We start from the raw sequence: 23,739 nt of genomic DNA, 5'->3' as shown, positions 1-23,739 counted from the left end.
TGATTCGAGTAAAAAATATCCAAATCCAACAAATATTACGACAGAAAGTACGGCGCATCGGTCTGACAGCCGCAACCGTCGACGACGTCGTTTAACATCTACGAAATTTGGCAACGTTGGACCGCCGCCGCTGCCATTCAATGGGTCGCGGGCTCGCTGCTGGGCTGCTTTTGCTTGATTTGAAATTGAAAAGAACAGGAGTGCTTGTGCACGAGCTCAACGACAGCAGTGCTTGACACTAGAGTTGAGCATGGTAGAGCTCAACTTGGAATCGTACCGTCACCGGAACATTTGTTTTTGGGCGGAGCTCGACGGCAACCGCCGACCGCCGCCGCCGTGACCACCGCAGCAACCATCCATACCGGCGGCTGACGACGACGCGATCACAAAACAAAACTCAAAATAAGCCCGTCTAAACTGTGCTACAAAATGCCAACGAGAAACTCTAGCTGGAAGAAAATACCGTACATTTTTCCAAAACTACGTATTCTTTCATTTGCGACAAATTCCGGCGTTGATATTCGCTCATTTTCCCTTCAATTTATCCATTTATCCGATCGCCGGCGTAGGAAATAACGTAATTTTCGCCATCTTTCAGTAGCGGCTCGAATGCTCGATTCAAACGACGACGACGGTTCAATCAGCTGTCTAAAAGACGCCTAACGACGCCATGCGCGTAGAAGGGGCGTAAGACCGGAATAAGAAAAAGAACGACGAAAAGTCTGAAAAGAGATGCGAGATGATGAAGAAGTGTACAACATAATGTTGCTTATCTTTCTCCGTTTTGGTGTTTTCTACTACGAGTGCCGATAAATTGTTGTTTCCCGGTTTCTCTTTCGTTTCTTAACTCTGTAGGACTGTTTGAACAAACGTAAGTACTGTTAAAGAGGTCTTTTTATTTTACTTCCATTTTATTACGAATTCCTTTTTTATCCATCTTTGTGTATAGTACACTACCAACCAACGGGTATACATGAGACCGGGTACAAAACTCTACTCCACTGCTTCTGGCTCTGGCGCTGGCTTCACTCTTGGCTATACCCTAGAACCTTCTTCTTATCAAGTATTTTTCTTTTACCGATGCCGAAAGAAAATTACCCGATGAAAGCATCGTTCTTCGTTGGCGAGAATGGCGAATCGTCCGTTTTTTTCCTCTTTTTTTCCCCAACATCTCTCTATTCTTTTCATCATTTTATAACTTTTTTGTTTTCACAATTTCTTCTTTACTTTCGTCGTTTTTTGTACTGTATGCCAGTTCAGTCTCAGTTGTCGTCGTCGCCAAGTTTCTGTTCCTCCTATTCAGTATTCTATTTTGTAATCTATTCTATCCTAGAATTCTATTGTTGTTATCGTGCATTGTCATCTTATCTCTTTGGATTGTCTTTTGAATTATCTCTTCGTTGGCGATGCTTTTGAAATTCTAAATGGGTCTTCTTTTTTCTCAGGGTCTTTGTTGGTTGACTGATACTGCGTTTCAAGGCGTTGAAATACGATGTTCGTGTAGAATTTCTGAAAATCACGTTTGACATTTCGATTACCTATCTAAAAGTATCATTAGTCAATCCATTCTCCATAAAAGTTGAAAATATTTTTTACCCCTGAAATTCTTTTCAATGCTTCATTTTTTTTAGAGCATTTAGGTACTGGAAATTCTCCAGCAGTTAAATTTCAACAAGGAATTTACTTACTCAGTTGAATAGATGAAAATATAAATCGATTGAATTTAGAAATGAGTTTTCCGATCGATGCTCTCGAAACGTAGAGCTTGATTAGTCTCAAAATAATCCCAAATATGATCATTGAATCGAATTCGTGATGCTTCGATCTGTTGTTGAACATTTTGAAATTAAACTCTGGAATTGGTGGAATTGGTTCTGGTTTCGATCGAACTATTCAGTTCACCGTTTCGAGAAGTACCTAATTCAAAATAATGTGAACGATTAGCTCAGTTACCTACTATTTTATGAAATTATTCGTTGGATAGTACATTAATTTAATTACTTGAGCAGAATGATAATCATCGGAACTTATTCTTCATCGATTGTTCCTTTATATTCATCAGTCAATCGTTAATCAGAGATACTCATCGGTATAAATCACGGTTTCTCAATTTTTCATTCGTAATTCGAACTGAGTCCTCCAACGATCGAATTTATTAGGTCCTGTGTTGCTCAGTATTTCTTCGAATTGTTCGCCGAGGAATACTAACCGGTGAAGCTGAACTTTTTTCGTTAAATCTTCGATCTAAATGCTCAATGGTTCGATAAAAATTCAGATTGGGTTGAGCGAATTAGTAATTTGCTAATTGATAGAATTACTCGCTTAATAATACATTGATTTCATTACCTAGTCGAGCAAAATGATGACAAACGAATCCATAAATAATTATTTCACTTCTACGTTTCATCGAAACTTACTCTTCGTCGATTGTTCCTCAACATGCATCAATCAATCGTTGGTTCATCGAGGAATACTAGCCGGTATGGATTACAACGATTTCTTCATTTTTTCTTCATAATTCGAACGGATTCCTTACCGATGATTGAATTCAGGACTTCAGGTCTTTAATTCTACAGTCATTTTTCGATCAATCGTTTATTGAAGCTGAAATTTCTACGTTAAATAAAGCCAAATAATACTTTCAATCAAACTATTCACCGGTTCGATCTGTAATACAGATCAACTAAATTGATCAGTTTAGGAACCTACTATTCAATAGAATTACTTGTTCAATATTAATCAAGCTTTCTTCATCGAACCTCATTTTTCATCTTCATCGATTGTTCTTCTAGATTCATCAATCAATATCGTTTATTGAGAAATACTCACCGGTAGAAATCACAATTTTTTTCTTCGTCTTTCATTCATAATTCGAATTTATTCCTAACCGATGATCGAATTCCCCAGCATTTCTTCGATCAATCGTCTACTCAGAAACACTAACCGATGAAGCTGAGCTTTCTTCGTTAAATTCAACTGAATAACATCAACTTTGTAAATCAATCAATAAATGACACTCACTATGCAAATAAAATGAAATTAACGAATCATCGATGAAATAAATTGCAAATTTTCGAACGTTCGTTTCTAATCCTAATAAAATTCTGTTCTCTGGATGTTCGTGAAATACAAAATAATACAAGAAAGAATTATTAATTACTCACTAATCGAAGATGACTCGTATTTTCTTCGGTTTTCGATCTGCTATCTGAAACAAATAACCAGACTCAGCATCAGTACTTCACTTTTTACTCCTCAATTCATCATTCTGATCATTCATTACTCCAGTGTACTGATAAAAATTACTTTTCAACGAATAATATTCTTAAAACAACTAAATAAATTAATTACTTTCAATTATTTCCACATTTGAGGGTTCTAATTGAGATCGTTCGTTAGAAAAGATGTTCCTGGTGAGCTTCGAGCTTCAACATTATTTTAGTATTCAAATGAGTGATTAAAAATTCGATGAATTGAGACTTGAGATTTCAATTTCAACTATAGATAGGTAATTAAATAAATAAATCGATGCATAATATTTTCATAGCTCCTTTCAATCCGATTTGAATTAATTCATCAGCATCCATAATAAATAATTACTCGAACACTTCTAAAATTGAGTTTCTTCGTTCGACTACATCGGTTCGGTTTTTAGAATTCCAACACCCATTTCTCTGATTCCCCAAACCAATTTATTCTCCGAACCGAACGATTAGCTAATAACGATGCTATACAATACTAAAAATCCCAATTCATTTACGTTTCTTCCAAATAAACGATTAGAATCTCTTCGTACATTAGTCATTACCGGTGATAGCTCGTACGTTGATCTTTCATTCTAACTCTACGTACGTTTGTCATCGTATTATTCCATATGATCGTTTAGCGTTCGATTCGATCTAATGAGAATGCAGTGCAAACCGAAGAGAAAGTATTTCAAATTGAAAACCTATTCGAATGAGAGCGAAATGAATAAACGTGGTAGAAAGTACTATAGGATACATAGAGAATAGTATTACCGTACGTGTAACGTACATCTAGACGTACACAAGAAAGTATAACCGGTGAAAGATGGTAGAAAGAAGAGATTAAAATCGTCTCCATCAAAGTTCATTCTCCACATAGCACATGGTGTACTTGTTAGTTTACATGTAGTATTTTACTCGTTCTCGTTTTTTATTTGTATAATGTATTTCTGATACTAAAATTTGACCATGATGTTCAAACAGAAACGAAACTCAGTCGGACGCTGGTGTCGCGTTGAAATGGCCAACATCGGACAGCATTACTGTTTGCGATGGAATAATTATCAGTCGAACATGACGTCGGTTTTTTATCAATTACTACGTACCGGAGCTTTCGTAGATGTCACCCTGACTTGTAATGAAAATTCGCTAAAAGCTCACAAGGTAAGATACCAAACTGTACATGTTACGTTGAACATTGATCTTGTATACCTACTTGTTCGATAATCTTGACTAATCTCGCTTCTCTGTGCAGGTGGTTTTATCGGCATGCTCTTCGTATTTTCAAAAACTACTCACAGATAATCCGTGCAAACATCCGACCATCATATTGCCCCAAGAAGTCGGCTTCAATGATTTGAAATTCATCATAGATTTCGTTTACCGAGGCGAAATCAACGTATCAGAAGCCGAACTTCAAGTTAGTATCATCTCATCGTACGCAAACTAATAATTGATGTCATTTCTGCAACTCTGAACTCTATCTAATATCTACCTACTTTGTTCTCTTCGCAGAGTTTGTTAAAAACCGCCGATCATTTGAAAATCAAAGGTTTATGCGAAGTACCCGAAGGCGAAGAAGACGATATAGACGATACCGGTTGCGGCGACTCGGTTACCGACGTTAGCGTCCTAGGTGCTCACATGATGATGCTCCAGCCAGACAAATCATCACCTCAGAAACATAAAATACTCAATAAATTAAAACCAACCGTACATAAATTCGCAGCTAACATCAAACGTAAACATTTACCTCAAGATGTGAACAGTTCGAGAAAATATTTCATCAAAGATACCAAACCTAATTCCGGTACGCACGTTGATCAAGGATCAGTTCAACTAATCCAAGCCAGTACCATAAACCCGAACGATATTCTAGATACGACCAATAATACTCAGCAAGTAAACATTCTCGTGCATTTTTTACTTCTAAAATCCAAAAATTAAATCCCTAATCGATTGTATGCTCTTTATACAGTATCACAATCTGCAACCGGCAGCTAACTGCATCACTGTAGCAACCTCGACCGAGGAAGACGATAAAGATAAGTCGACGACTAACGTTGTTATACTAGATAACCGACATCAACAGCAAATGTCTACATCAGTTCCTTCATCTTTGCATTACGTTCAGCAAAATAATTCTCAACAACGATGCCAACAAACTGAGAAAATCATCCTGACTAGTCCATCGCCGATGATGACCTCTTGTACTACGTTGACTACTTTACAACCTCAACAAGTAAACTCTTTACACATTGCAATCTATCTCTAATCTATCTAATTTCAATTCACTGATTAGTTTTCATCTTCGCAGCCTTTACTACTGGACCAGAATGGTCATCATCTAGGACCTACACAGCCTCAGATACAGAATCCTGACGATAATAAACATCACGACGTAGAAATGATATCAGAAGGACAGCCTCCCGGTCCTACGGCTACTCCGGTGCATTGCCATTCGATGGAAATGCAACAGCATAGTCCGACTCATCGAGATATCGCTGGTAAAATTTCAATAATTCGATTCTTACACGAGATATTTTCTATTTTAAGTCAATAATGCTCCATTTTTTTTCGCAGTTGATACCTCTGGAATGCAAACTGACGACATGAAAGTGAAATTTGAAACGTTAAGGACCATGGATCAAACCTCAGATAGTATGGATACGATTGAAAATCACATGTCTGAGCATGTAAGTAGTTAATGGTTTAAAATCATGGCTACAAATGCTTACTTATGAGCATTGGAATGAAATTTGAGCTAAATTCGATCGTATTTTTTCAGAGCTTAAATGACGATGAACATACAATGCAAACGATGATGATCACACCAGAGCTGCTGGGACTGATACCTTCCACTTCATCTGCGCCTTCTTCTGGTAATAATCAAGATTAAGCTATCATTTTGATGTCGTCGTCTTCCTTGCAGAGCCTTAGCCATAAAAGTTTTTTAGTCAGGGTAATCGACATTTTGACCAGGGCATGGAAATAATTTGGCTGAAGTAGGTGCTATAAGGACTGAAGGAGTGAATGAGATATTTTGGATCTAATTAAATCTGTTCAGATCGAAGTATGGATCGGATTACATTCGTTCATGCCTGATCAGACCCACTATTTTTTTTTTTTTAAATAGTGTAAAATTACTGGAAAAAGACCTCGAGTATTTGGAAGCCTACAGCGAGCTCAAATTCGTCATTTTAACCGTTCGATTTCAGAACAGGAAAAACACAAAATCTTTTAATGGAACTTTTTGAATTGACACTCTTTGATTTGAACGAAATCCAGCTCGATCGAAAGAGCATTTTTTAGAACCCTTGTAACCAAAATTTCAAATTCTGAAGCTCATTTTTGGATTGTTCACGAATTTAAAATAGTCGGGGGCGCATAAAGATCAATTTCACCCCGCTGCCGATCCTCCGGGACCACTTTTTCCTTGAAAGGGGAGTTTTGAGGAACATTTCTAGCTCTTATGTTCTCATAAAAAAAGTGGTTCTATTTACAAAATGGCGGTCATTCTGATTGACAGGTCAGCCGAAATCGCAGATTTTGCGTTCCAACATAGGACTTCCACGAAACTTTTTAAACCGTTCAAAGGTAGATCGGAAGATCAGACAAAAATTCATCACCTGTCAAAATTTCAAGTGCTAAAGTGCCTTTTTCGATTTTTGGAGAATTTTCAAAAATCAAATTTAGGTCTAAAATGAGAAAAAAAAACAAAATTTCACCAAATTGATCTAGAAAGCTGAAAATTGGGATACACCGCAATTTCGACATGCCAAATCGATTGGAAACTGTTTCAAATCGTTTTGAGCAATTCTGGAGCCTCCAGCAGATTTTTGAAACTCGAAATTCCCACAAAATTTCATCAAACGGAGATGGGAAGCCAAATTTTACTCTGCACTCCAATTTTAACACCCTCTGAAGAAGACTTCAGGTGAGTTTAAGTCATTTTGGAGCTTCCAGCGACTTTTTGAAAATAACTGGAGCCTTCAGTAGATTTGTGAAACTTGAAATTTCCCAAAATTTTTACAAAATGGAGATGAAAACCGAAATTCATTCTGCAAACTAATTTCAATACGCTACGAAGTCGACTTGTTGTGAATTTCAAGTCGTTTTTGGCGTTTTTTGGAAAACTGAAATTTCCAAAAAGGAGCTGGAAGCTTCAAAACCATTTGAAATCGCCATGTGGTCGACGTTTGTGAAGTAAATTTCAGCTTGCTAACTCCATTTGATGAAATGTTGTGGTACATAATTTCAAGTTTCAAAAATCTGGTGGAGACTCCAGTAATTTTTAAAAAGTCGCTGGAGGCTCCAAAATGACTTGAACCCACCAGAAGTCGTCTTCACAGGGTGTTGAAATTGGAGTGAAGAGTAAATTTCGGCTTTCCATCTCCGTTTGATAACATTTTTAGGAAATTTAAATTTTCAAAAATTTACTGGAGGCTCCAGTAATTTTTAAAAATTTTCTGGAGGCTCCAAAACGACTTGAAATTCACCAGCAGTCGACTTCGTAGCGTATTGAAATTAGTTTGCAGAATAAATTTTCGGCTTTCCATCTCCATTTTGTAGAAATTTCCAAAATTTCAAGTTTCACAAATCTACTGGAGGCTCTAGTTATTTTCAAAAAGTCGCTGGAGGCTCCAAAACGACTTAAAATCCACCTGCAGTCGACTTCGTAGCGTATTGAAATTAGTTTGAAGTGTAAATTTCGGCTTTCCAACTCCATTTGATGAAATTTTGTGGGAATTTCGAGGTTCAAAAATCTTCTGGAGGCTCCAGGACTGCTCAAAACGGTTTGAAACCGTTTCCAATCGATTTGGCATGTCGAAAATAGGGTATATCCCAAATTTCAGCTTTCTTGGTCAATTTGGTAAAATTTTGATTTTTTACCTCATTTTTGGCCTAAATTTGATTTTCAAAAATTCACCAAAAATCGAAAAAGGCACTCTGGCACTTGAAATTTTGACAGGTTATGAATTTTTGCCTGATCTTTCGATCTACCAGTGTACGTTTTGAAAAATTTCGACCAAGTCCTATGTTGGAACGCAAAAACTGCGATTTCGGCTGACTTGTCAATCAAAATGACCACCATTTTGTAAATAGGGCTACTTTTTTTGATGACACTGGCTTGAAATATTCCTTAGGACTCCCCCTTCAAGAAAGATGTTGTTCCGGAGGATCAGCAGGGGGTGCAATTGATCCTTATGCGGGCTCCCCGATTAAAAAACTAAAAAAAAAACTTTTTTGAGAGTAATTTCAAAGTTTTTGAAGAAATATAAATTTTTTCAAGCAAAGTGAACCATTGTGAATAATTTTTGAGAAAAAAATCAAATTTTCAAAGAAAGTGCTCACATAAAGAGCGGATGCTTTCTACATGACTTGAAAACAATTTCAAATTTGACTTTTTTGAAGCCTCCGGCAAGTTTTCAATTTTCTTCAGAAATTTTGAATTGCTCTAGACAGACTAAAAATGAACTCTTAAGACGCAAAATTATGGTTTCGGATGTTTTAGGGCATGTTATTTCGATTTGGATTGTTTTTTTTTCAATTGGAGAGTGCTAAAATGGTCTCCTCGTTAGGTATGTCGTTAGTTTTGGAGGTAGGTGGAGGGGGGCGGGGGACAAAAGTGCTTCCTCGAATTTTGTAAGATCACAGACCACCACCTCATACCAAATATCTTGTTCACAGAAGTTGGCAGCGACAATGGTAAAAACAACATGACCATGTCAAAGAAAGACTGGACTCAAGACGACATGGACGCAGCATTGGACGCCTTACGAAACCATAACATGAGTTTAACCAAAGCTTCTATAACTTTCGGCATTCCATCGACTACTTTATGGCAGCGAGCTCATAGACTCGGAATAGATACTCCTAAAAAAGACGGTCCATCCAAGTCGTGGAACGAAGACGTCCTTAACGTAGCCTTAGACGCCTTACGAACCGGATCTCTGAGCGCGAATAAAGCCAGTAAAGCCTACGGTAAGCGAAGAATCTTCCAATAGAACCAAAACTCAGTCTTACTCTTATGATCTACTGAATTTAAATTGATGAATCATTTCAACAGGTATTCCAAGCAGCACGTTGTATAAAATAGCCAGGCGAGAAGGGATCCGTTTAGCTGCACCGTTCAACGCAGCTCCGACAGCTTGGACTCAAGATGACTTGGAAAGGGCATTGGAAGCTATCAGAACCGGACAAACGACCGTTCAAAAGGCAGCCACAGAATACGGTATTCCTACCGGAACGCTTTATGGACGTTGTAAAAGAGAGAAGATAGAGCTATCTCGTAGTAATCCTACACCTTGGTCTCAAGATGCCATGTCCGAAGCTCTAGACGCCATCAGGTGAATATTTATCATTACTAGCATTCTTCAGTTTCGCTTCAGAAAAAAATCTTCAAATGTCAATTGCAACCCTCTTTCATACATTTTCATTCTTTCAGATTGGGCCAAATGAGTATTAATCAAGCCTCCATTCATTATAATTTGCCATATTCTTCGTTATACGGTAGATTCAGACGAGGTAAATACGAAGCCGATCACCCGGATCACGAAGACGACGATACGAGCGGTGTCGTAGTCGATGTCCAAAGCGGAGGCAATCAACAACAACAAATGGTTCAACAATCTCATTCCGGCGACATGCAACAATCTGAACCAAGCTCGTCTCAAGCTCAACAACAATCTGCCCTCCAGCCTCAAATTATGTTATTGCAATATCAACATACTCCTGCCACACATATCCAAATGTATCAACCGGCGGCGCCCAGTTGAGACGAGTTTAAATACTTGCAATCTTTGTAGAGATAAGTGCAAAGGTGCAAGTATCACGCTTCGGGCTCAAATTTTACATTTTATTTATACAATTTCTTCCGAATCGACGATTCGTTTTGTATTTTTCTTCTTTTTTATTTATTTATTCTTTCCTATACGTCTATGTTGTACTTAATTGCGAAAGTTTCCTATACCAAATTTTCGTTACCATAATGTATCCAGTATTATATTTCTATCCACTCGTTCTCAGTGTTGTAAATTAGGAATCTCACATGAAACTTATTTATCGCAGCTTTAGAAAAGTATCATAAGTAGAGGTACTCGTTTATTAATACTTAACTACTTAAATTTTAAATCTTCGACATTCCACACCACATCTTCCCTCTTCCGCCTATTTTTCCCCCTTAATTTTCCTATACCCTAAGTTGAAAATCTAGCTGTGAATTTTAATCGAACGTATGTACAGACGCGAGTATAATTCATCATTATTTTAATAATTTATTCAATAGTCGTTCGTCGCTGTGTAAAAATAAATTAAGTTTGTGTGTTAGGCCATATCCTCTCCTTTCCTTTCCCATTCCAGGCCTTAAAAATTTCCTTCGGCTGTGTTATAAAATTATTTACGATTTAATTATATTAAGGTATGTATTTCGAATTAGTAATTTTAGTTGAGCTACCAAATATCGTACTGTAATTGTAAATACTACGTGTGCTACTCCACGGATAAAGAAGTCTCATCCAGACTTTACGAGCCCTGTTTTCCTCGATTACGAATTTTATTTTATTTTTTCCATGTCTTCGTCAAATTTTATGTAATAAACGAATATTTTCATTATTAGATATTTTTTTCTCGTTTTTTTCATCATTAATTTTAATGTTGGAAGGATTTTATTGAAAAATTGTGTCTAGGATTATGTAAAAATGAGTCAGCCAACTTATCCTATTTCTATCTCCTTATTCTTGGAAAACGTTCGTTGGTGAAGACAGATCACAAAAATCGAAACATTCAAATTTTAATTTTGATTGGAGGATCAGAATCAATTTCATCTCGAATAGGGTGGATTTGAGTTCTGACGCAAAGATAGAAATTCAAATTTTTTTTAACTTTGAGACCTCTAAAAGTAACATAGTTTAGGTAGAGAAATAACAAATGAAAAAATGGTATTCAGATTTCAGAAGGATTCAACCGGAAATTAAAAATATCCAACAATTCGAAAAAGAAGAATTTTGACACAAAAATGGCATAAATGGGAATTTTTCAAAAAAATCCACCGACTTAGATTTGTGTCCCATTTTTTTGATGGAGGGGGGGGGGGGGGATTTTTTTCAACTTCTACTATGGGCCAACATTGCGTGAGAGCCAATTTATTTATTTATTATTTTGGAAAAAGGCTATTTAGAAAGATTCGAACAGAACTGAAATATCTTAATTTTTTGGACTTCAATTTTTCATTTCTTTTTTCAATTTTGGGAAGCTCCATATAAAAGAGTCAATATTGTTTTGGAGACTGAAAAAAAAGATTCTGACACAGAAATGAGGATTTGAAAAAATTCTATTCTATCAACTTTGATATTTTGGGTTCCATTTTTCTGGAGGGGGGGGGGGGCTTCTTTCCAACCTTAGGGATCCTCTAGAGGCCCAATATTGTGAGAGCCAACTTTTTTTTTTCATTCAGAAAGAAATTGATCAATTTTTCGTAATTTTCTACAATTTTTTTTGATTAATTTTTTCTAGAGATGCTTCATCGTCTTCCTCGTTGATGTTTGAAAATGCATAATTTAATTTTAAAGAATGAATTTTATGAAATTTCATCAAAAGGGACAAATAAAATACGATTGAAAATTAATGAAATAAAATTATCGTACCATTGATTGATTAAAAAAAAATTAAACATAAGTTTGTCAAAATCGCTCGAAATGCCACGAAAAAGTTGAAAATGAACAGTCACAAAATTTGAGCTAATACCTAAAAAAAAATGTCTGAAAAATACGAAAACGTTGTAAAAAATTGATCTCAAATGAACAAAATAAAACAAAATATTACAAAAATGCACCTGAACTGTGCAATAATATTATCATTAAAACTTGGTATTTTAATATTATACATTTGAGAACGAGTAAAAAGTAGCTACTATCTTTCTCAAAATTTTGATGAAAAAACTTATCAAGAATTCTCAAGAATTGAATACTCATGATTAAAATTGTTCAAAGTATCTCAAACGTTACTAAAACTGACGCATCAGTTGATAAACATTTATAAATTGATGAAAAAACATAAAAATTGAACAAAAAATTCCAAGAATCACTTGAGTATTTATACTGAAATGATATGAAAATTTTTTTCAAAAAAAATGATCAACGTTTAATACTTACAAAGTCTTGCTCAAGCGAAACATTGATAAAATCGTAGAATTTTTAAAAATTAAGAAATTCATTGAAATGGAATTAAATTTTTCAAAACATCATGATTATGACACTTTGGTCATCATAAAAAAAAGAAAGTAAAACCGACATAAAAATCATTATAAAAGAGTAAAAATTGATAAAAATAAAATTAGAACTTGTCAAATTTTGAACCATTATAATAAATTTATATCCTCTTTTTTTTTTTTTTTTTTTAGTGACATTTTGATCAAAATTTGCGATGTTACCATTACTTTAAATTCAATTTTCAAGTGTTTAAGATATTTTTAGAATTTTAATTATCAAATTTGCAAACAATTTTTTAAAAATTTCATCAATTTTCCCAATTATTTAATCAAAATGATAATTAATTTTAATGCGATTTCATTGTTTACCTACTTGAATATTCCAGGTAATTTTTGTTAAATTTCAGTTCATTTCGATAAAATTTGATCAATTTTTCACAATTATTTTCAACAATTTTTGCGATATTTGGCTCAAATTTTGGAATTTTTCATCAACTGTCAATAATTTTTCAAAGTTTTTACATAATTTCAACAGATTTTACAGGGAAATTTTGAGGAAAGTTGAATTCTGATTTTTTTCAGATTTTTCGCAATATTTCATGAAGGTAAATTCATTTCAAACTTCGATCAATTTTCAATTTTTCGTTAATCCAGCATTTTTTTTTTTGGAAATATTCCTCAAATTTTTCGATGAAATAAATATCCAAGTACTTTTTCTAAATTTACAATTATTTTGATGACATTTTTACCAATTTTCGAGCAATTTTTCAACTACATACTTTGATCAAATATGCCAATTTCCTTTTTTTTAAAAATCAAATGCTAATTTTCATTTCGATTCGATACAATGATGCTTACTCGAAAAAATTTAAAGGGCAAGTACCGGTTTGGAAAGTTTTATTTTCCAAAAAAACAAAACGAATCAAATTACAAGTTTTGATGAGAAAAATCGAAAGAAAACCTACACAATCGTTTACAAATTACACTTCTTTGAAGGTTTTTTTTTCTTTTTTAGAGGGATGGGGGAGGGAATAACGAACGTTTGAAAATTTTTCTAGAAAATCTGTATCATACCTGCTTAAATGTTTGAAAATGTCCAAATCAACAAATTAATTGAAATTTCTCAAAATTTTCATAAAAATTGCCAAAATTTGTTTCCAAAATTGCTTGAAATGCAGTGAAAAAGTTGAAAATGAACCATACCTACAGGTTGATGTGATTTTAAAAAATTCGAGCTAAATACCGCAAAAAATGTCTGAAAAATACAAAAAAGTTGCTGAAAATTTATCTCATAATATTATCAAACTGAAATGAAATTTCGCAAAAATGCACTAAAACTGCGTAAAAATTTGTTCAAAATATGATCAAAATTTGTTAAAATTACGTTTGTAATTTAAAAATTAGCTTAAAAATAGCCTCTACAAACTACGATCAAATTTTTCATAATTTGAAAAAAAAAAAAAACATTCAACTCGTAGAAAATTCTCCAAAATTGAACACATAAAAATAACATAAATTATCACAAGAATCGTTAAGAAAAAGCAGAGAAATTTGAAAAAAATGATGAAAACTTAATCAAAACCTATCAAAATGAAATTAATTTTTCCAAAAAAAAAAAAAAAAAAAAGGTACAAAACTGGATCAAAAATCATTATTGATGAAATTACCATAAAATTGGTGAAATTTGACAAAAATTGTTTGGAACATGACACGATCCTAACTTGTTAAAATGACATAAAATGAATTAAAAATAAGTTTGACTGAAGTTGAAAAAAATCTCACAAAAATCATCCATATTACCTATTGAAAGAAGGCCAAAAATTGCAAACACTCCTTCGTAAGTTTATTTTATTTTGGAATTTCATTATTCTACGCAGAAGTCCTCCGAGCATTTCATTTCATAGGTAGGTAGGTATCATTTTTTTTTTTTTTTTTTCGATTCATAGCTACAACAACTTTCTCGAAAATACTCCACACCAGGATTAAGACGAGGGACGATGATTCTTCTTTCAAGAAGTTCTCTACAAGCGTCAAATTAGATGTACTTATCTAGATACTATAGGTAGGAATATTATTGTCTCCTTGGCAACAAAAACAATCAAATTCAGATCTGCAGCTTAGCTCAGCACTAAAATTAAAGTTCCTTCTACATATTACAATATTATAATCAATCACTTGACCGATAAATTGAGTAAAAATGGCACCAAAAAAGAAAAATCGTGGCAATAAATTAGCAAGAATGACCGAAGAGGAAAAATTACGATATTTACAGCATAAAGCTGCCATGGAAGAGGAAGCTCAAAGAAGGAAACAAGAATTGGTAGCAACGTTTCTCAAGGTACACAATCTTATACCTATCTACATCATGAATTCATGATCATGAGCAATACTAATCAATCATTATTCAGTAATTCATTGTAAAATGATCCTTCAACTTGAACAATTGATATTTTCTAATACTAACTTGGTTACATTTTGAACTTGACAGACAAAAATGATCCACGAAGAAGCATTCGCTCGTTTAAATTCAGCTAAAATTAATCAACAATGGAGACACATCTTGAGACAGATCAAATGCAAAGAACTCAAAGAGGACATGGAAGTAAAGTTGATAGGATATATTTACCCAATCGTACAAATAACCATTTCTATCTGTCTCAGTTTCTCAAATACCAACATTTCAATTACTTTAGACAATGAAACAACGTTTTGAGATCAGCCTAGAATGCAAAAACAAAGTCATCGAAAACCTTTTGAACGATTTCCAAGATGCAGAATTCCAATATTCGTTACAATATCAAACACAGATGGAAATAATTCTCAAATTATTAGGTACAATAATTTCATCATTATTATAGGTATACTTTCTTCATCTTGTGATCAATCTGTAAAACCTATTCTCTCGTAGATCTTCACCGAAGCAGATTATCCGATCTGAAGTCCTGGTACACGAATCAAGTAAAAGAAATCGTCCACACTGATCTAACTCAACGAACCAAGCTCAAACAAGAATTCCAAACACAGATGGGTAAACTGCAAACTATGTACGATGATTCTAGACAAAAATCTGATACACGAACTCTAGATTTGAAGACAAAGTTTAGATCAAATAAGAACGAGCTTCAGACCAAAGTAAGTTAGTGCTTAGGTCGATCGTGCTTTCAGTCATGAGCACCGGAATACTTCAAACACCTAGTTAAATATCTCTAATATTACAAACAGTAAACTTACCCAGAATGATACTTCCAAATTCCAATCCAATTTACTCCTCTTCTGTCTTCTCAAACGCTACACACTTCTGATTACAGCTACTTTACACGATGGTCAAAATGGAAGAAAAGTACACCGATGAAATCCGTAAAACGAAAACACAACTAAATGAGATCCTACAATCTCACAGCGATTCGACCGATACGAAAAAAGCACATTATAATATTTTAGCCAACAAAGACGACGCTGATACCGCCAAAATCGTCATCAATTTCGAACAAATATCAACACTCACCGATACGATCAAAGACTCGATTTCCAAGCATAAAACACTTCTTGAGACCAACGAAAATCACGCCAAACACTTGAAATCAAAAAAGCAATCGATTAGAAAACAGCATCGGAAATTACGCGAACAAAACGAACAGATTTTAGCTCGAGATACCGAAAAGCTCAAGATGTTGACCGAAATTAGCAACAGATGTATTAAAGTACGTTAATGGAACACTGTCATCGATCATTTAATCTTCTTCGAACATTAAAATAATAAAATATTGTAGAATTTAAAAGATAAATTCAAAAAACAAGTCGCATTACTTCAAATGAAGGATGTCAGTCGAACATTTCAAGCGAACAATGAACTAAGGATCGAATCAAGTCCGCCATTTTGTTTGGAAATGCAAGAAATGGAAATGGAAGATGATTCAAATGTGAGTGATATTTTTCCATTTCAATTACTTTTTAGAATTTTTGATACAAAATCAAAATGCTGATTTTGCTGAGATTGAATTTTGAGTAAATTTAGAGTATAATCAATTAATAATGAAAAGATCTCAAGGGTTTAAACTAAGAGAAAGCTTCGTAGCTTAGCAAGGAATAAAGTATAAGAAACCGAACTGATCGAATTCAATTTACAGGATCCATTATCGTATTCAAAGTATCGTTCGTTCTGGAAACGTTTCAATAATGTGAAGATGGATCACGAATTATTAAAAAAACATAAACAAGAATTAATTACAGAGAATAAAAGTCTGAAAAAATCACTAGAAACTTACATGATCTCAGTTCGCAGATCGTCTTCAGTTCCACGAAAATGCGGTATATAAATTATCATTACGATTACAAACGCGACGGTTTTCGAACTCAACTAGACTAATAATTATTAATAGCCTACCACATATTAAATTACTCTTTACACAAATGAATAAAATTATTAAAACTTAACACATGATAATAATTTTATTGATTAAACAATCTCTTTAAGTTCATTTTACGAGTAAGTTAGAGAGACAAAAAAGGTAAAAAAAGTAAAAAGAGGTAGACACCCTCGTTAATGGTTCTATCTTTCTCATCAGTCATAAATTCATAATCATGTGAAATATATCGTTAATAAAAGTGAAAACGACTACTGATTATCCATCAATATGAATACCAGTAAAACAACACAAAAATATGTAGTATAAAAAAAGAAGTCGAAGCATAAAATGATGAAAAAAAAAGGTTCTCTATGCGTTGGCATAATGTATATAAAATAGGTATATCAAATACACTCACACGTACACAAAGAACATACACGATAACATAATGTTAACGCTGTCGTTACTTTATAAATTAAATGAGAAAAAATTCTACGTCAAGTAAACTTGGTACAGTTTGAAAATAATTCATAAATCAATGCAAAATAATGAAAGCTTTTCTTCGCATCGAATTATAACAAATACCAAAATTCTACAACGCGTTGTTAGAATTCTTCTCGTCTTCTAAAATATAGCAATTGTTTTCGAAAATAAATTGCTGTTTGTCTTGCAACAGCGAAAGCCTTTTTTCTACCGCAGCTTGATCTGTTGAACGAAAATTTTCCAGTAAGAATAACAACGAATCAAAAAGTACAAAATACGGATTATAAAAACACTCACATTTGCTTAACATCGCTTTATCTTGTTTATGATTGATTTGTTGAGCTAAACTGTGGAGTATAATTTGTGCTACTTGATATCTTCTTAAACATTCTGCTAAATTGTTTTGTAATTCGTTGAGAGCAGCCTTCTGGCACTGAAATAAATAACGATATACGTTACGTTATTGTCACGTGCTTTTAAATTAATAATATATAAAGCTGTGTCAACGAAATTACCATTTCGATGGCGTAATTGTATAAAATTTTCTCAGCAGTGGCGCTAACTTTTTCCAATACGCTGGGAGTATTTAATTTCTTACAGTCTTCTAAACACTTGTGGAATTTCTCATTCAACTGTTTAACGACTGAAAAATAAAATCAAATCAATACGACTGCTTCGAAACCTCCACCCGGATAATTTTGTGTTGAATTTACCTTTTTTAACATTTTTCGAAGGCTGTAAACGTCCAGATTTCAACTCACTCGTAGCCAGCGTCAGCCCACAACTGAGCAATTGAAGCGCTCTGACGAGTAACACTAATCTTTCGCTTCTTTCACGAGACGGATTAGCGCATTCTAAAATGCATTCGATCAACACCATAACGAAATTCAATTTCGTCAAGATTTCCGTATGTTCTTTCTGGAATAATCTTCCTTCGTTCAATTCTGGGTATATCAAACCCATACTGGTGCCAATGTTTTTAATCTCTGCAAAATCAACGATAATTTAGACCCGAAGACGAATATAAGATGAAAAACAACTCGAGCAACGTGCGTGTTTACCAGGTAACGTGATAGCTTTCGCATTGAACGCTGTCTTCGGAGCGAAACTGTTGGAATTCATTAAAACAAACGGACTACTCAAAAGTGGTGAGCTGACAACCGAACGTCTTAAAGGCGATCCGGTAGGAGTAATTGCCCAGTTTCTATTAGTGTTATTGGAACCTCCACTACACGTACATACACCCGTTGGAGAATCCGGAGGTCTTCGATTCAGTGGTGGAGTGCCCAGAACAAATTGCACCTAGAGATACGAACATTGAAGTGATTTAGATGTTTGTAAATTCAACACGATCAAATTATCGAAGTAATTTACGTACAGTAGGAGGAGATATCGAGTTGACATTAGTTGTAACGCTATTCAATCTTTCAACGGTGACAGGAGACGGTTCTCGATCAACGATCTGCAAACAGAACGAAAATTTAGAAAAAAATGCATCCAAAAATATTCACAGTATGTTCAAAAATGTTCCACGGGGCTGATAACTTTGAACTGGATAAAGAAGTGAATTAATTTGAAACGTTTCTAAACCATAAAGCATTCAGGAATATTTTTTTTCAAATTTCAAACACTCAAATAATTCTGTCTGGAATCTCTAATCATCGTAAAAAGGTCAACCTCGTCGGAGTCATAATAATTTACACGTCCAGTTCAAAGTTACCAATATCACAGCATTAGAATTGAATTTAATTCGTACTTTCTTCGGCGATGAGCTATTTTTTGGTATTTGTATCGGTAGAGTCGAAGGCCTAGGAGGACTAGAATTCATTTCACAACACTGTTCATCAGTTGGTAAATTGGCAGATACCAGGACAAAATCATCAGATGTTTCTGAACTAATAACAGTATTATAACCTAGAAAAACAAACATTTCAGTAAACCAATCGATACCTATAGGTAATTTCAACACATGTCAAATATCTCACTGAATTTATTACTGAAAATCTCCAACTGGTTACATTTGGTTGGCTCGGGTAAAGCGCTAGGTTTCTTTTCATCTTGAACTTCGATGTAATTTTTGTCTGCTGGAATCAGATAAATCGAGATCTTTAGTCCGGCATATGACAATAGGAGTAATTGAACCCCCCCCCCCCCCCCCCCCCACCGATCCTCTGGGACATATTTTTTCTTAAAGGGGACATCCTGAGGAACATTTTAAAGAAAACTTGCCCAAAAAAAAGTTGGCCTTACTTACAAAATGGCTGTCATTTTGATTGACAGGTCAGCCGAAATCGCAGATTTTGCGTTTCAACATAGGACTTGCACGAAATTTTTCAAACTTTACAAAGGTAGATCGAAAGATCATGCAAAAATTCATCACCAGTCAAAATTTCAAGTGCTAAAGTGCGTTTTTCGAGTTTTGGTGAATTTTTGAAAATCGAATTTAGGCCAAAAATGAGGAAAAAATCAAAATTTTACCAAATTGACCGAGAAAGCTGAAATTTGAGATATACCCTATTCTCGACATGCCAAATCGATTGGAAACGGTTTCAACCCGTTTTGAGCAGTTCTGGAGCCTCCAGCAGATTTTTGAAACTCGAAATGTCCACAAAATTCCATCAAATCGGAGTTGTAAAGCTTTTCGAGCCTCCAGCGACATTTTTGAAAATTACTGGAGCCTCCAGCAGATTTTTGAAACTTTAAACGTTTACAAAATCTCATCAAATGGAGATGGAGAGTCGAAATTCATTGTGCAAACTAATTTTTACACCCTCTGAAGACGACTTCAGGTGTGTTCAGGTCATTTTAGAGGCTCCAGCGACTTTTTTGAAAATTACTGGAGCCTCCAGCAGTTTTTTTAAATTTGAAATTTCCCCAAAATTAATTTATCAAACGGAGTTGGAAAGCTGACATTTACTTCGCAGGCTACATTGTGGTTTCGGATGGTTTTGAAGCTTCCAGCTACTTTCAGGAAATTTCAATTTTCCAAAAAAACGCCATACAACCTTTCGAAAAGTCCCTGGAGGCTCCAAAACGACTTGAAATCCAGCAGCAGTCAACTTCGTAGCGTATTGAAATTAGTTTGCAGAATGAATTTCGACTCTCCATCTCAGTTTGATGAAATTTTGGAGAAATTTCAAGTTTCAAAAATCTACTAGAAGCTCCAGTAATTTTCAAAAAAGTCGCTGGAGGCTCTAAAATGACTTGAACACACCAGAAGTCGTCTTCAGAGGGTGTTAAAATTAGTTTGCACAATGAATTTCGAGTCTCCATCTACATTTGATGAAATTTTGTAAAAATTAAATCTGCTGGAGGCTCTAGTGATTTTCAAAAAAGTCGCTGGAGGCTCTAAAATGACTTGAACCCACCTGAAGTCGTCTTCAGAGGGTGTTAAAATTAGTTTACAGAATGAGTTTCGATTCTCCATCTCAGTTTGATGAAATTTTAAGTTTCAAAAATCTACTGGAGGCTCCAGTAATTTTCAAAAATGTCGCTGGAGGCTCTAAAATGACTTGAACCCACCTGAAGTCGTCTTCAGAGGGTGATAAAATTAGTTTGCACAATGAATTTCGACTATCCATCTCCATTTGATGAAATTTTGTAAAAATTAAATCTGCTGGAGGCTCCAGTAATTTTCAAAAATGTCGCTGGAGGCTCTAAAATGACTTGAACCCACCTGAAGTCGTCTTCAGAGGGTGTTAAAATTGGAGTGTAGAGTAAATTTCAGCTTTCCATCTCCATTTAATGAAATTTTGTGAAAATTTAAAATTTCAAAAATCTGCTGGAGGCTTCAGGAATTTTCAAAAAGTAGCTGGAGGCTCCAAAACGACTTTTAAATTCACATGCAGTACTTTGTATCATATTGAAATTAATTTTTAGAATAAATTTCAGCTTAACAACTCCAATTTGATGGAATTTTGTGGACATTTCGAGTTTCAAAAATGTGCTGGAGGACCCAGAACTGCTTAAAACGGGTTGAGACCGTTTCCAATCGATTTGGCATGTGGAGAATAGGGTATATCCCAAATTTCAGCTTTCTTGGTCAATTTGGTAAAATTTTGATTTTTTCACTCATTTTTGGCCTAAATTCGATTTTCAAAAATTCACCAAAACTCGAAAAACGCACTTTATCACTGTAATTTTGACTGGTGATAAATTTTTGCATGATCTTTCGATCTACCTGTGTAAAGTTTGAATAATTTCGTGCAAGTCCTATGTTGAAACGCAAAATTTGCGATTTCGGCGAAACTGTCAATCAAAATGGCAGCCATTTTGTAAGTAAGACCAACTGTTTTTTGGGCAAGTTTGCTTTAAAATGTTCCTTAGGATGTCTCCTTTAAGAAAAAAGATGTCCCGGAGGATCGGCGGGCGGGGGGGGATGCAATTACTCCTATTGTCATATGCCGGACTAATTACTTTCGTGAAGAAATCAAGTCTCGTGTTTCAAATTGTCTGATTCTAAATCTTACTTAATTCACGAGGAGGACTGGGAAGCGGTTTGGGACGCATCGGAGACGATGTCTTTTTCAAAAACGGATGATTGAAGAAATCTTCGAAAGATATTCTCTCAGATGAGTTACGTTTTAGAAGACGAGTCAAGAGATCTCTCAAATCAGGTGATATGCTATCCGGGAAGCTGTCAACAATATACAAAAACAACATTAGAACGCTGAATAAAACATAATAAATACCCAATACTGAACAACGAGTACCTAGGTACAAGATTTTCTCTCTTCTCGTAAATATTCTTCAAACCGGCAGGAGTAGTTGCACAGAACGGAGCGTAACTCAGCAAACATTGATATATTATTGTTCCCAAACTCCACAAGTCAGCTTTGGCATCATATTTTTGCGACATTATCACTTCCGGTGCCTTAAATTCAACATAAACTTGGTCAAAATTGAACTAAAAACTAGCCCAATGATAAAACAGCTTATTTTACCATGTACATAGGAGATCCGCACATAGTAGCAGCCATTACTCCGTCCGTTAAGAATCGAGCGAATCCGAAATCAGCTATAAACTTCAAATATCCACATATAGTTACACATTCCTCGAATATTACGTAATTGAAATTAGAACATCGTCTTTACATATTTTCAACATGATCTTTTCCGGTCTCGGATACATCCTCGAACCTTTTCTATCACGTGCGGTAAACTTTGGATCGAATTTTAACAAGATATTCTGAGGTTTTAAATCTCTATGCACTATTCCTTTAGCGTTCATGGCTCGCATCGCACCAGCTATCGAATTAAAAATCGTGTTATCAACGGAGTGGCATTAAAACACGAGAAATGGCCGATTTTACATACCTAGCTGTCTAGTGAACAATCTAATGGTATTTTCACTGAGTGATTTTTGCACTGAAACGATAAATTACAACATGAGCACGTTCCAGAGGTAAATAATAGATTATGAACCAATTTGCTCCAGTTATTTCTATAATACATTGATAAATCTATACAGAAATAAATACGATATTACCATTCAGATAATCTTGCAAGTCGCCTCCATTGCAATACTGAGTGAAAAAAAGACCCAATTCATTAAAAAGTGCTCATCAGGAATGAATATTTGAATAAAAGCTATACAACATACCTCCATAACAAGAAACACATTCGTAGGTTGATCCTGAGGGAAAAAAAGAAACATTCACATCGTTAGAATAATATTTACCAATAATTACATAATTACGTAACCATATTAGAGACACTCACCACACATTCTAACAAAGCAACGACGTTTTCATGCTGCAGTTTAGTCAATTCCTAGAAATAATAACACGAATTATTATCACCGACACAGATGCCATCGAAGATCAACGTACAAATCGTTCAACTTACACTCAATATTTTGATTTCCTTTTCCAATAAATTTTGAGTTTTTGTAATATTTTTCTTGGCGATAACTTTGACAGCGACTTCGATCGAAGCTTTCTGTAAACCAGACAAGATTAATCCAACGATACGTAACACTTTCAACGACGAAGAGTTGTCTCTACGTACCTCTTTGAGCCATCCTTTGAATACAATCGCAAATGCACCAAATCCTAAGCGTTCTTTAGTATCGTATTCGAAACGACCTAAAGATTCAACGCTGGTTCTATTGTTTCTATCTAATCTATCCATTTCGAAGAGTGATAATTTTCGTAGTATGCGAAATCAGCGTACGAAAACTCGCATATTTCTGACATCTATCGTAGCATCTTGTTAACCTGCGTATTGAACAACTATCGAAATTACTAATTGAACGTTGAATACGACATTTTTAATAATAAAATGCAAATTAACAAGTCGTTTCAAAGTAAAATTTACAGCAGAAATAGATAGAATAGAAAATTGCAATGAATATTTGCAATATTGCAATTTTTATCAGAAGGTATTGCACAGAAAAAAAGTTAATTCAAAACAAAACCAATACAGCTGATTTCACAGACGAAAATAGGTAGATTTT

The 23,739-nt window shown here is 34.7% G+C and overlaps 3 protein-coding genes across 11 annotated transcripts; 2 read left to right on the top strand and 1 right to left on the bottom strand.

Moving 5' to 3' along the window:
- The first annotated feature begins 401 nt into the window (after positions 1-401).
- LOC135837501 (uncharacterized) lies at positions 402-10,864 on the top strand. Of its 4 annotated transcripts, none has more exons than XM_065352805.1 (11): positions 402-871; positions 4,230-4,409; positions 4,501-4,665; positions 4,761-5,147; positions 5,224-5,487; positions 5,548-5,752; positions 5,829-5,941; positions 6,034-6,127; positions 8,940-9,230; positions 9,316-9,595; positions 9,694-10,864. In XM_065352805.1, the coding sequence occupies exons 2-11, from the start codon at positions 4,266-4,268 to the stop codon at positions 10,022-10,024; spliced, it is 2,274 nt and encodes a 757-aa protein (XP_065208877.1). In that variant the 5' UTR covers positions 402-871; positions 4,230-4,265; the 3' UTR covers positions 10,025-10,864. The 4 variants fall into 4 exon arrangements, with proteins under 4 accessions (XP_065208877.1, XP_065208874.1, XP_065208878.1 ...); XM_065352802.1 differs by having other exon boundaries at positions 406-871; positions 8,937-9,230; XM_065352806.1 differs by having other exon boundaries at positions 409-871; positions 5,563-5,752; positions 8,937-9,230.
- A 2,110-nt stretch (positions 10,865-12,974) lies between these two features.
- LOC135837507 (dynein regulatory complex subunit 2-like) lies at positions 12,975-16,853 on the top strand. Of its 3 annotated transcripts, XR_010557198.1 has the most exons (6): positions 12,975-14,791; positions 14,942-15,055; positions 15,147-15,285; positions 15,362-15,585; positions 15,762-16,373; positions 16,581-16,853. XR_010557198.1 is itself a non-coding variant. In XM_065352814.1 (5 exons), exons 1-5 carry the CDS (start codon positions 14,651-14,653, stop codon positions 16,161-16,163), a joined length of 1,020 nt encoding a protein of 339 aa, XP_065208886.1. In that variant the 5' UTR covers positions 12,975-14,650; the 3' UTR covers positions 16,164-16,404. The 3 variants fall into 3 exon arrangements, 1 of the variants encoding a protein (XP_065208886.1); XM_065352814.1 differs by lacking the exon at positions 16,581-16,853 and having other exon boundaries at positions 15,762-16,404; XR_010557199.1 differs by lacking the exon at positions 12,975-14,791 and having other exon boundaries at positions 14,806-15,055.
- Positions 16,854-16,883: 30 nt separating this feature from the next.
- On the bottom strand, positions 16,884-23,645 carry LOC135837502 (serine/threonine-protein kinase unc-51-like). 4 transcript variants are annotated; one of them, XM_065352807.1, is made up of 18 exons: positions 23,292-23,645; positions 23,130-23,222; positions 23,004-23,054; positions 22,885-22,917; positions 22,771-22,807; positions 22,599-22,649; positions 22,377-22,529; positions 22,226-22,299; positions 21,995-22,155; positions 21,752-21,918; positions 19,268-19,366; positions 19,039-19,196; positions 18,661-18,744; positions 18,344-18,584; positions 17,996-18,268; positions 17,798-17,925; positions 17,580-17,715; positions 16,884-17,504 (listed from the first exon to the last, which is right to left on the bottom strand). In XM_065352807.1, exons 1-18 carry the CDS (start codon positions 23,412-23,414, stop codon positions 17,392-17,394), a joined length of 2,175 nt encoding a protein of 724 aa, XP_065208879.1. In that variant the 5' UTR covers positions 23,415-23,645; the 3' UTR covers positions 16,884-17,391. The 4 variants fall into 4 exon arrangements, with proteins under 4 accessions (XP_065208879.1, XP_065208881.1, XP_065208880.1 ...); XM_065352809.1 differs by having other exon boundaries at positions 19,280-19,366; XM_065352808.1 differs by having other exon boundaries at positions 19,268-19,363.
- Between the last annotated feature and the right edge of the window lie 94 nt (positions 23,646-23,739).

This window comes from Planococcus citri, chromosome 2 (genome assembly GCF_950023065.1).
Source record: "Planococcus citri chromosome 2, ihPlaCitr1.1, whole genome shotgun sequence".
NCBI classification, from domain to species: Eukaryota; Metazoa; Arthropoda; class Insecta; order Hemiptera; family Pseudococcidae; genus Planococcus; species Planococcus citri.
The sequence above is the reverse complement of the archived record's forward strand: the minus strand, read 5'-3'. Positions and strand labels throughout refer to the sequence as shown.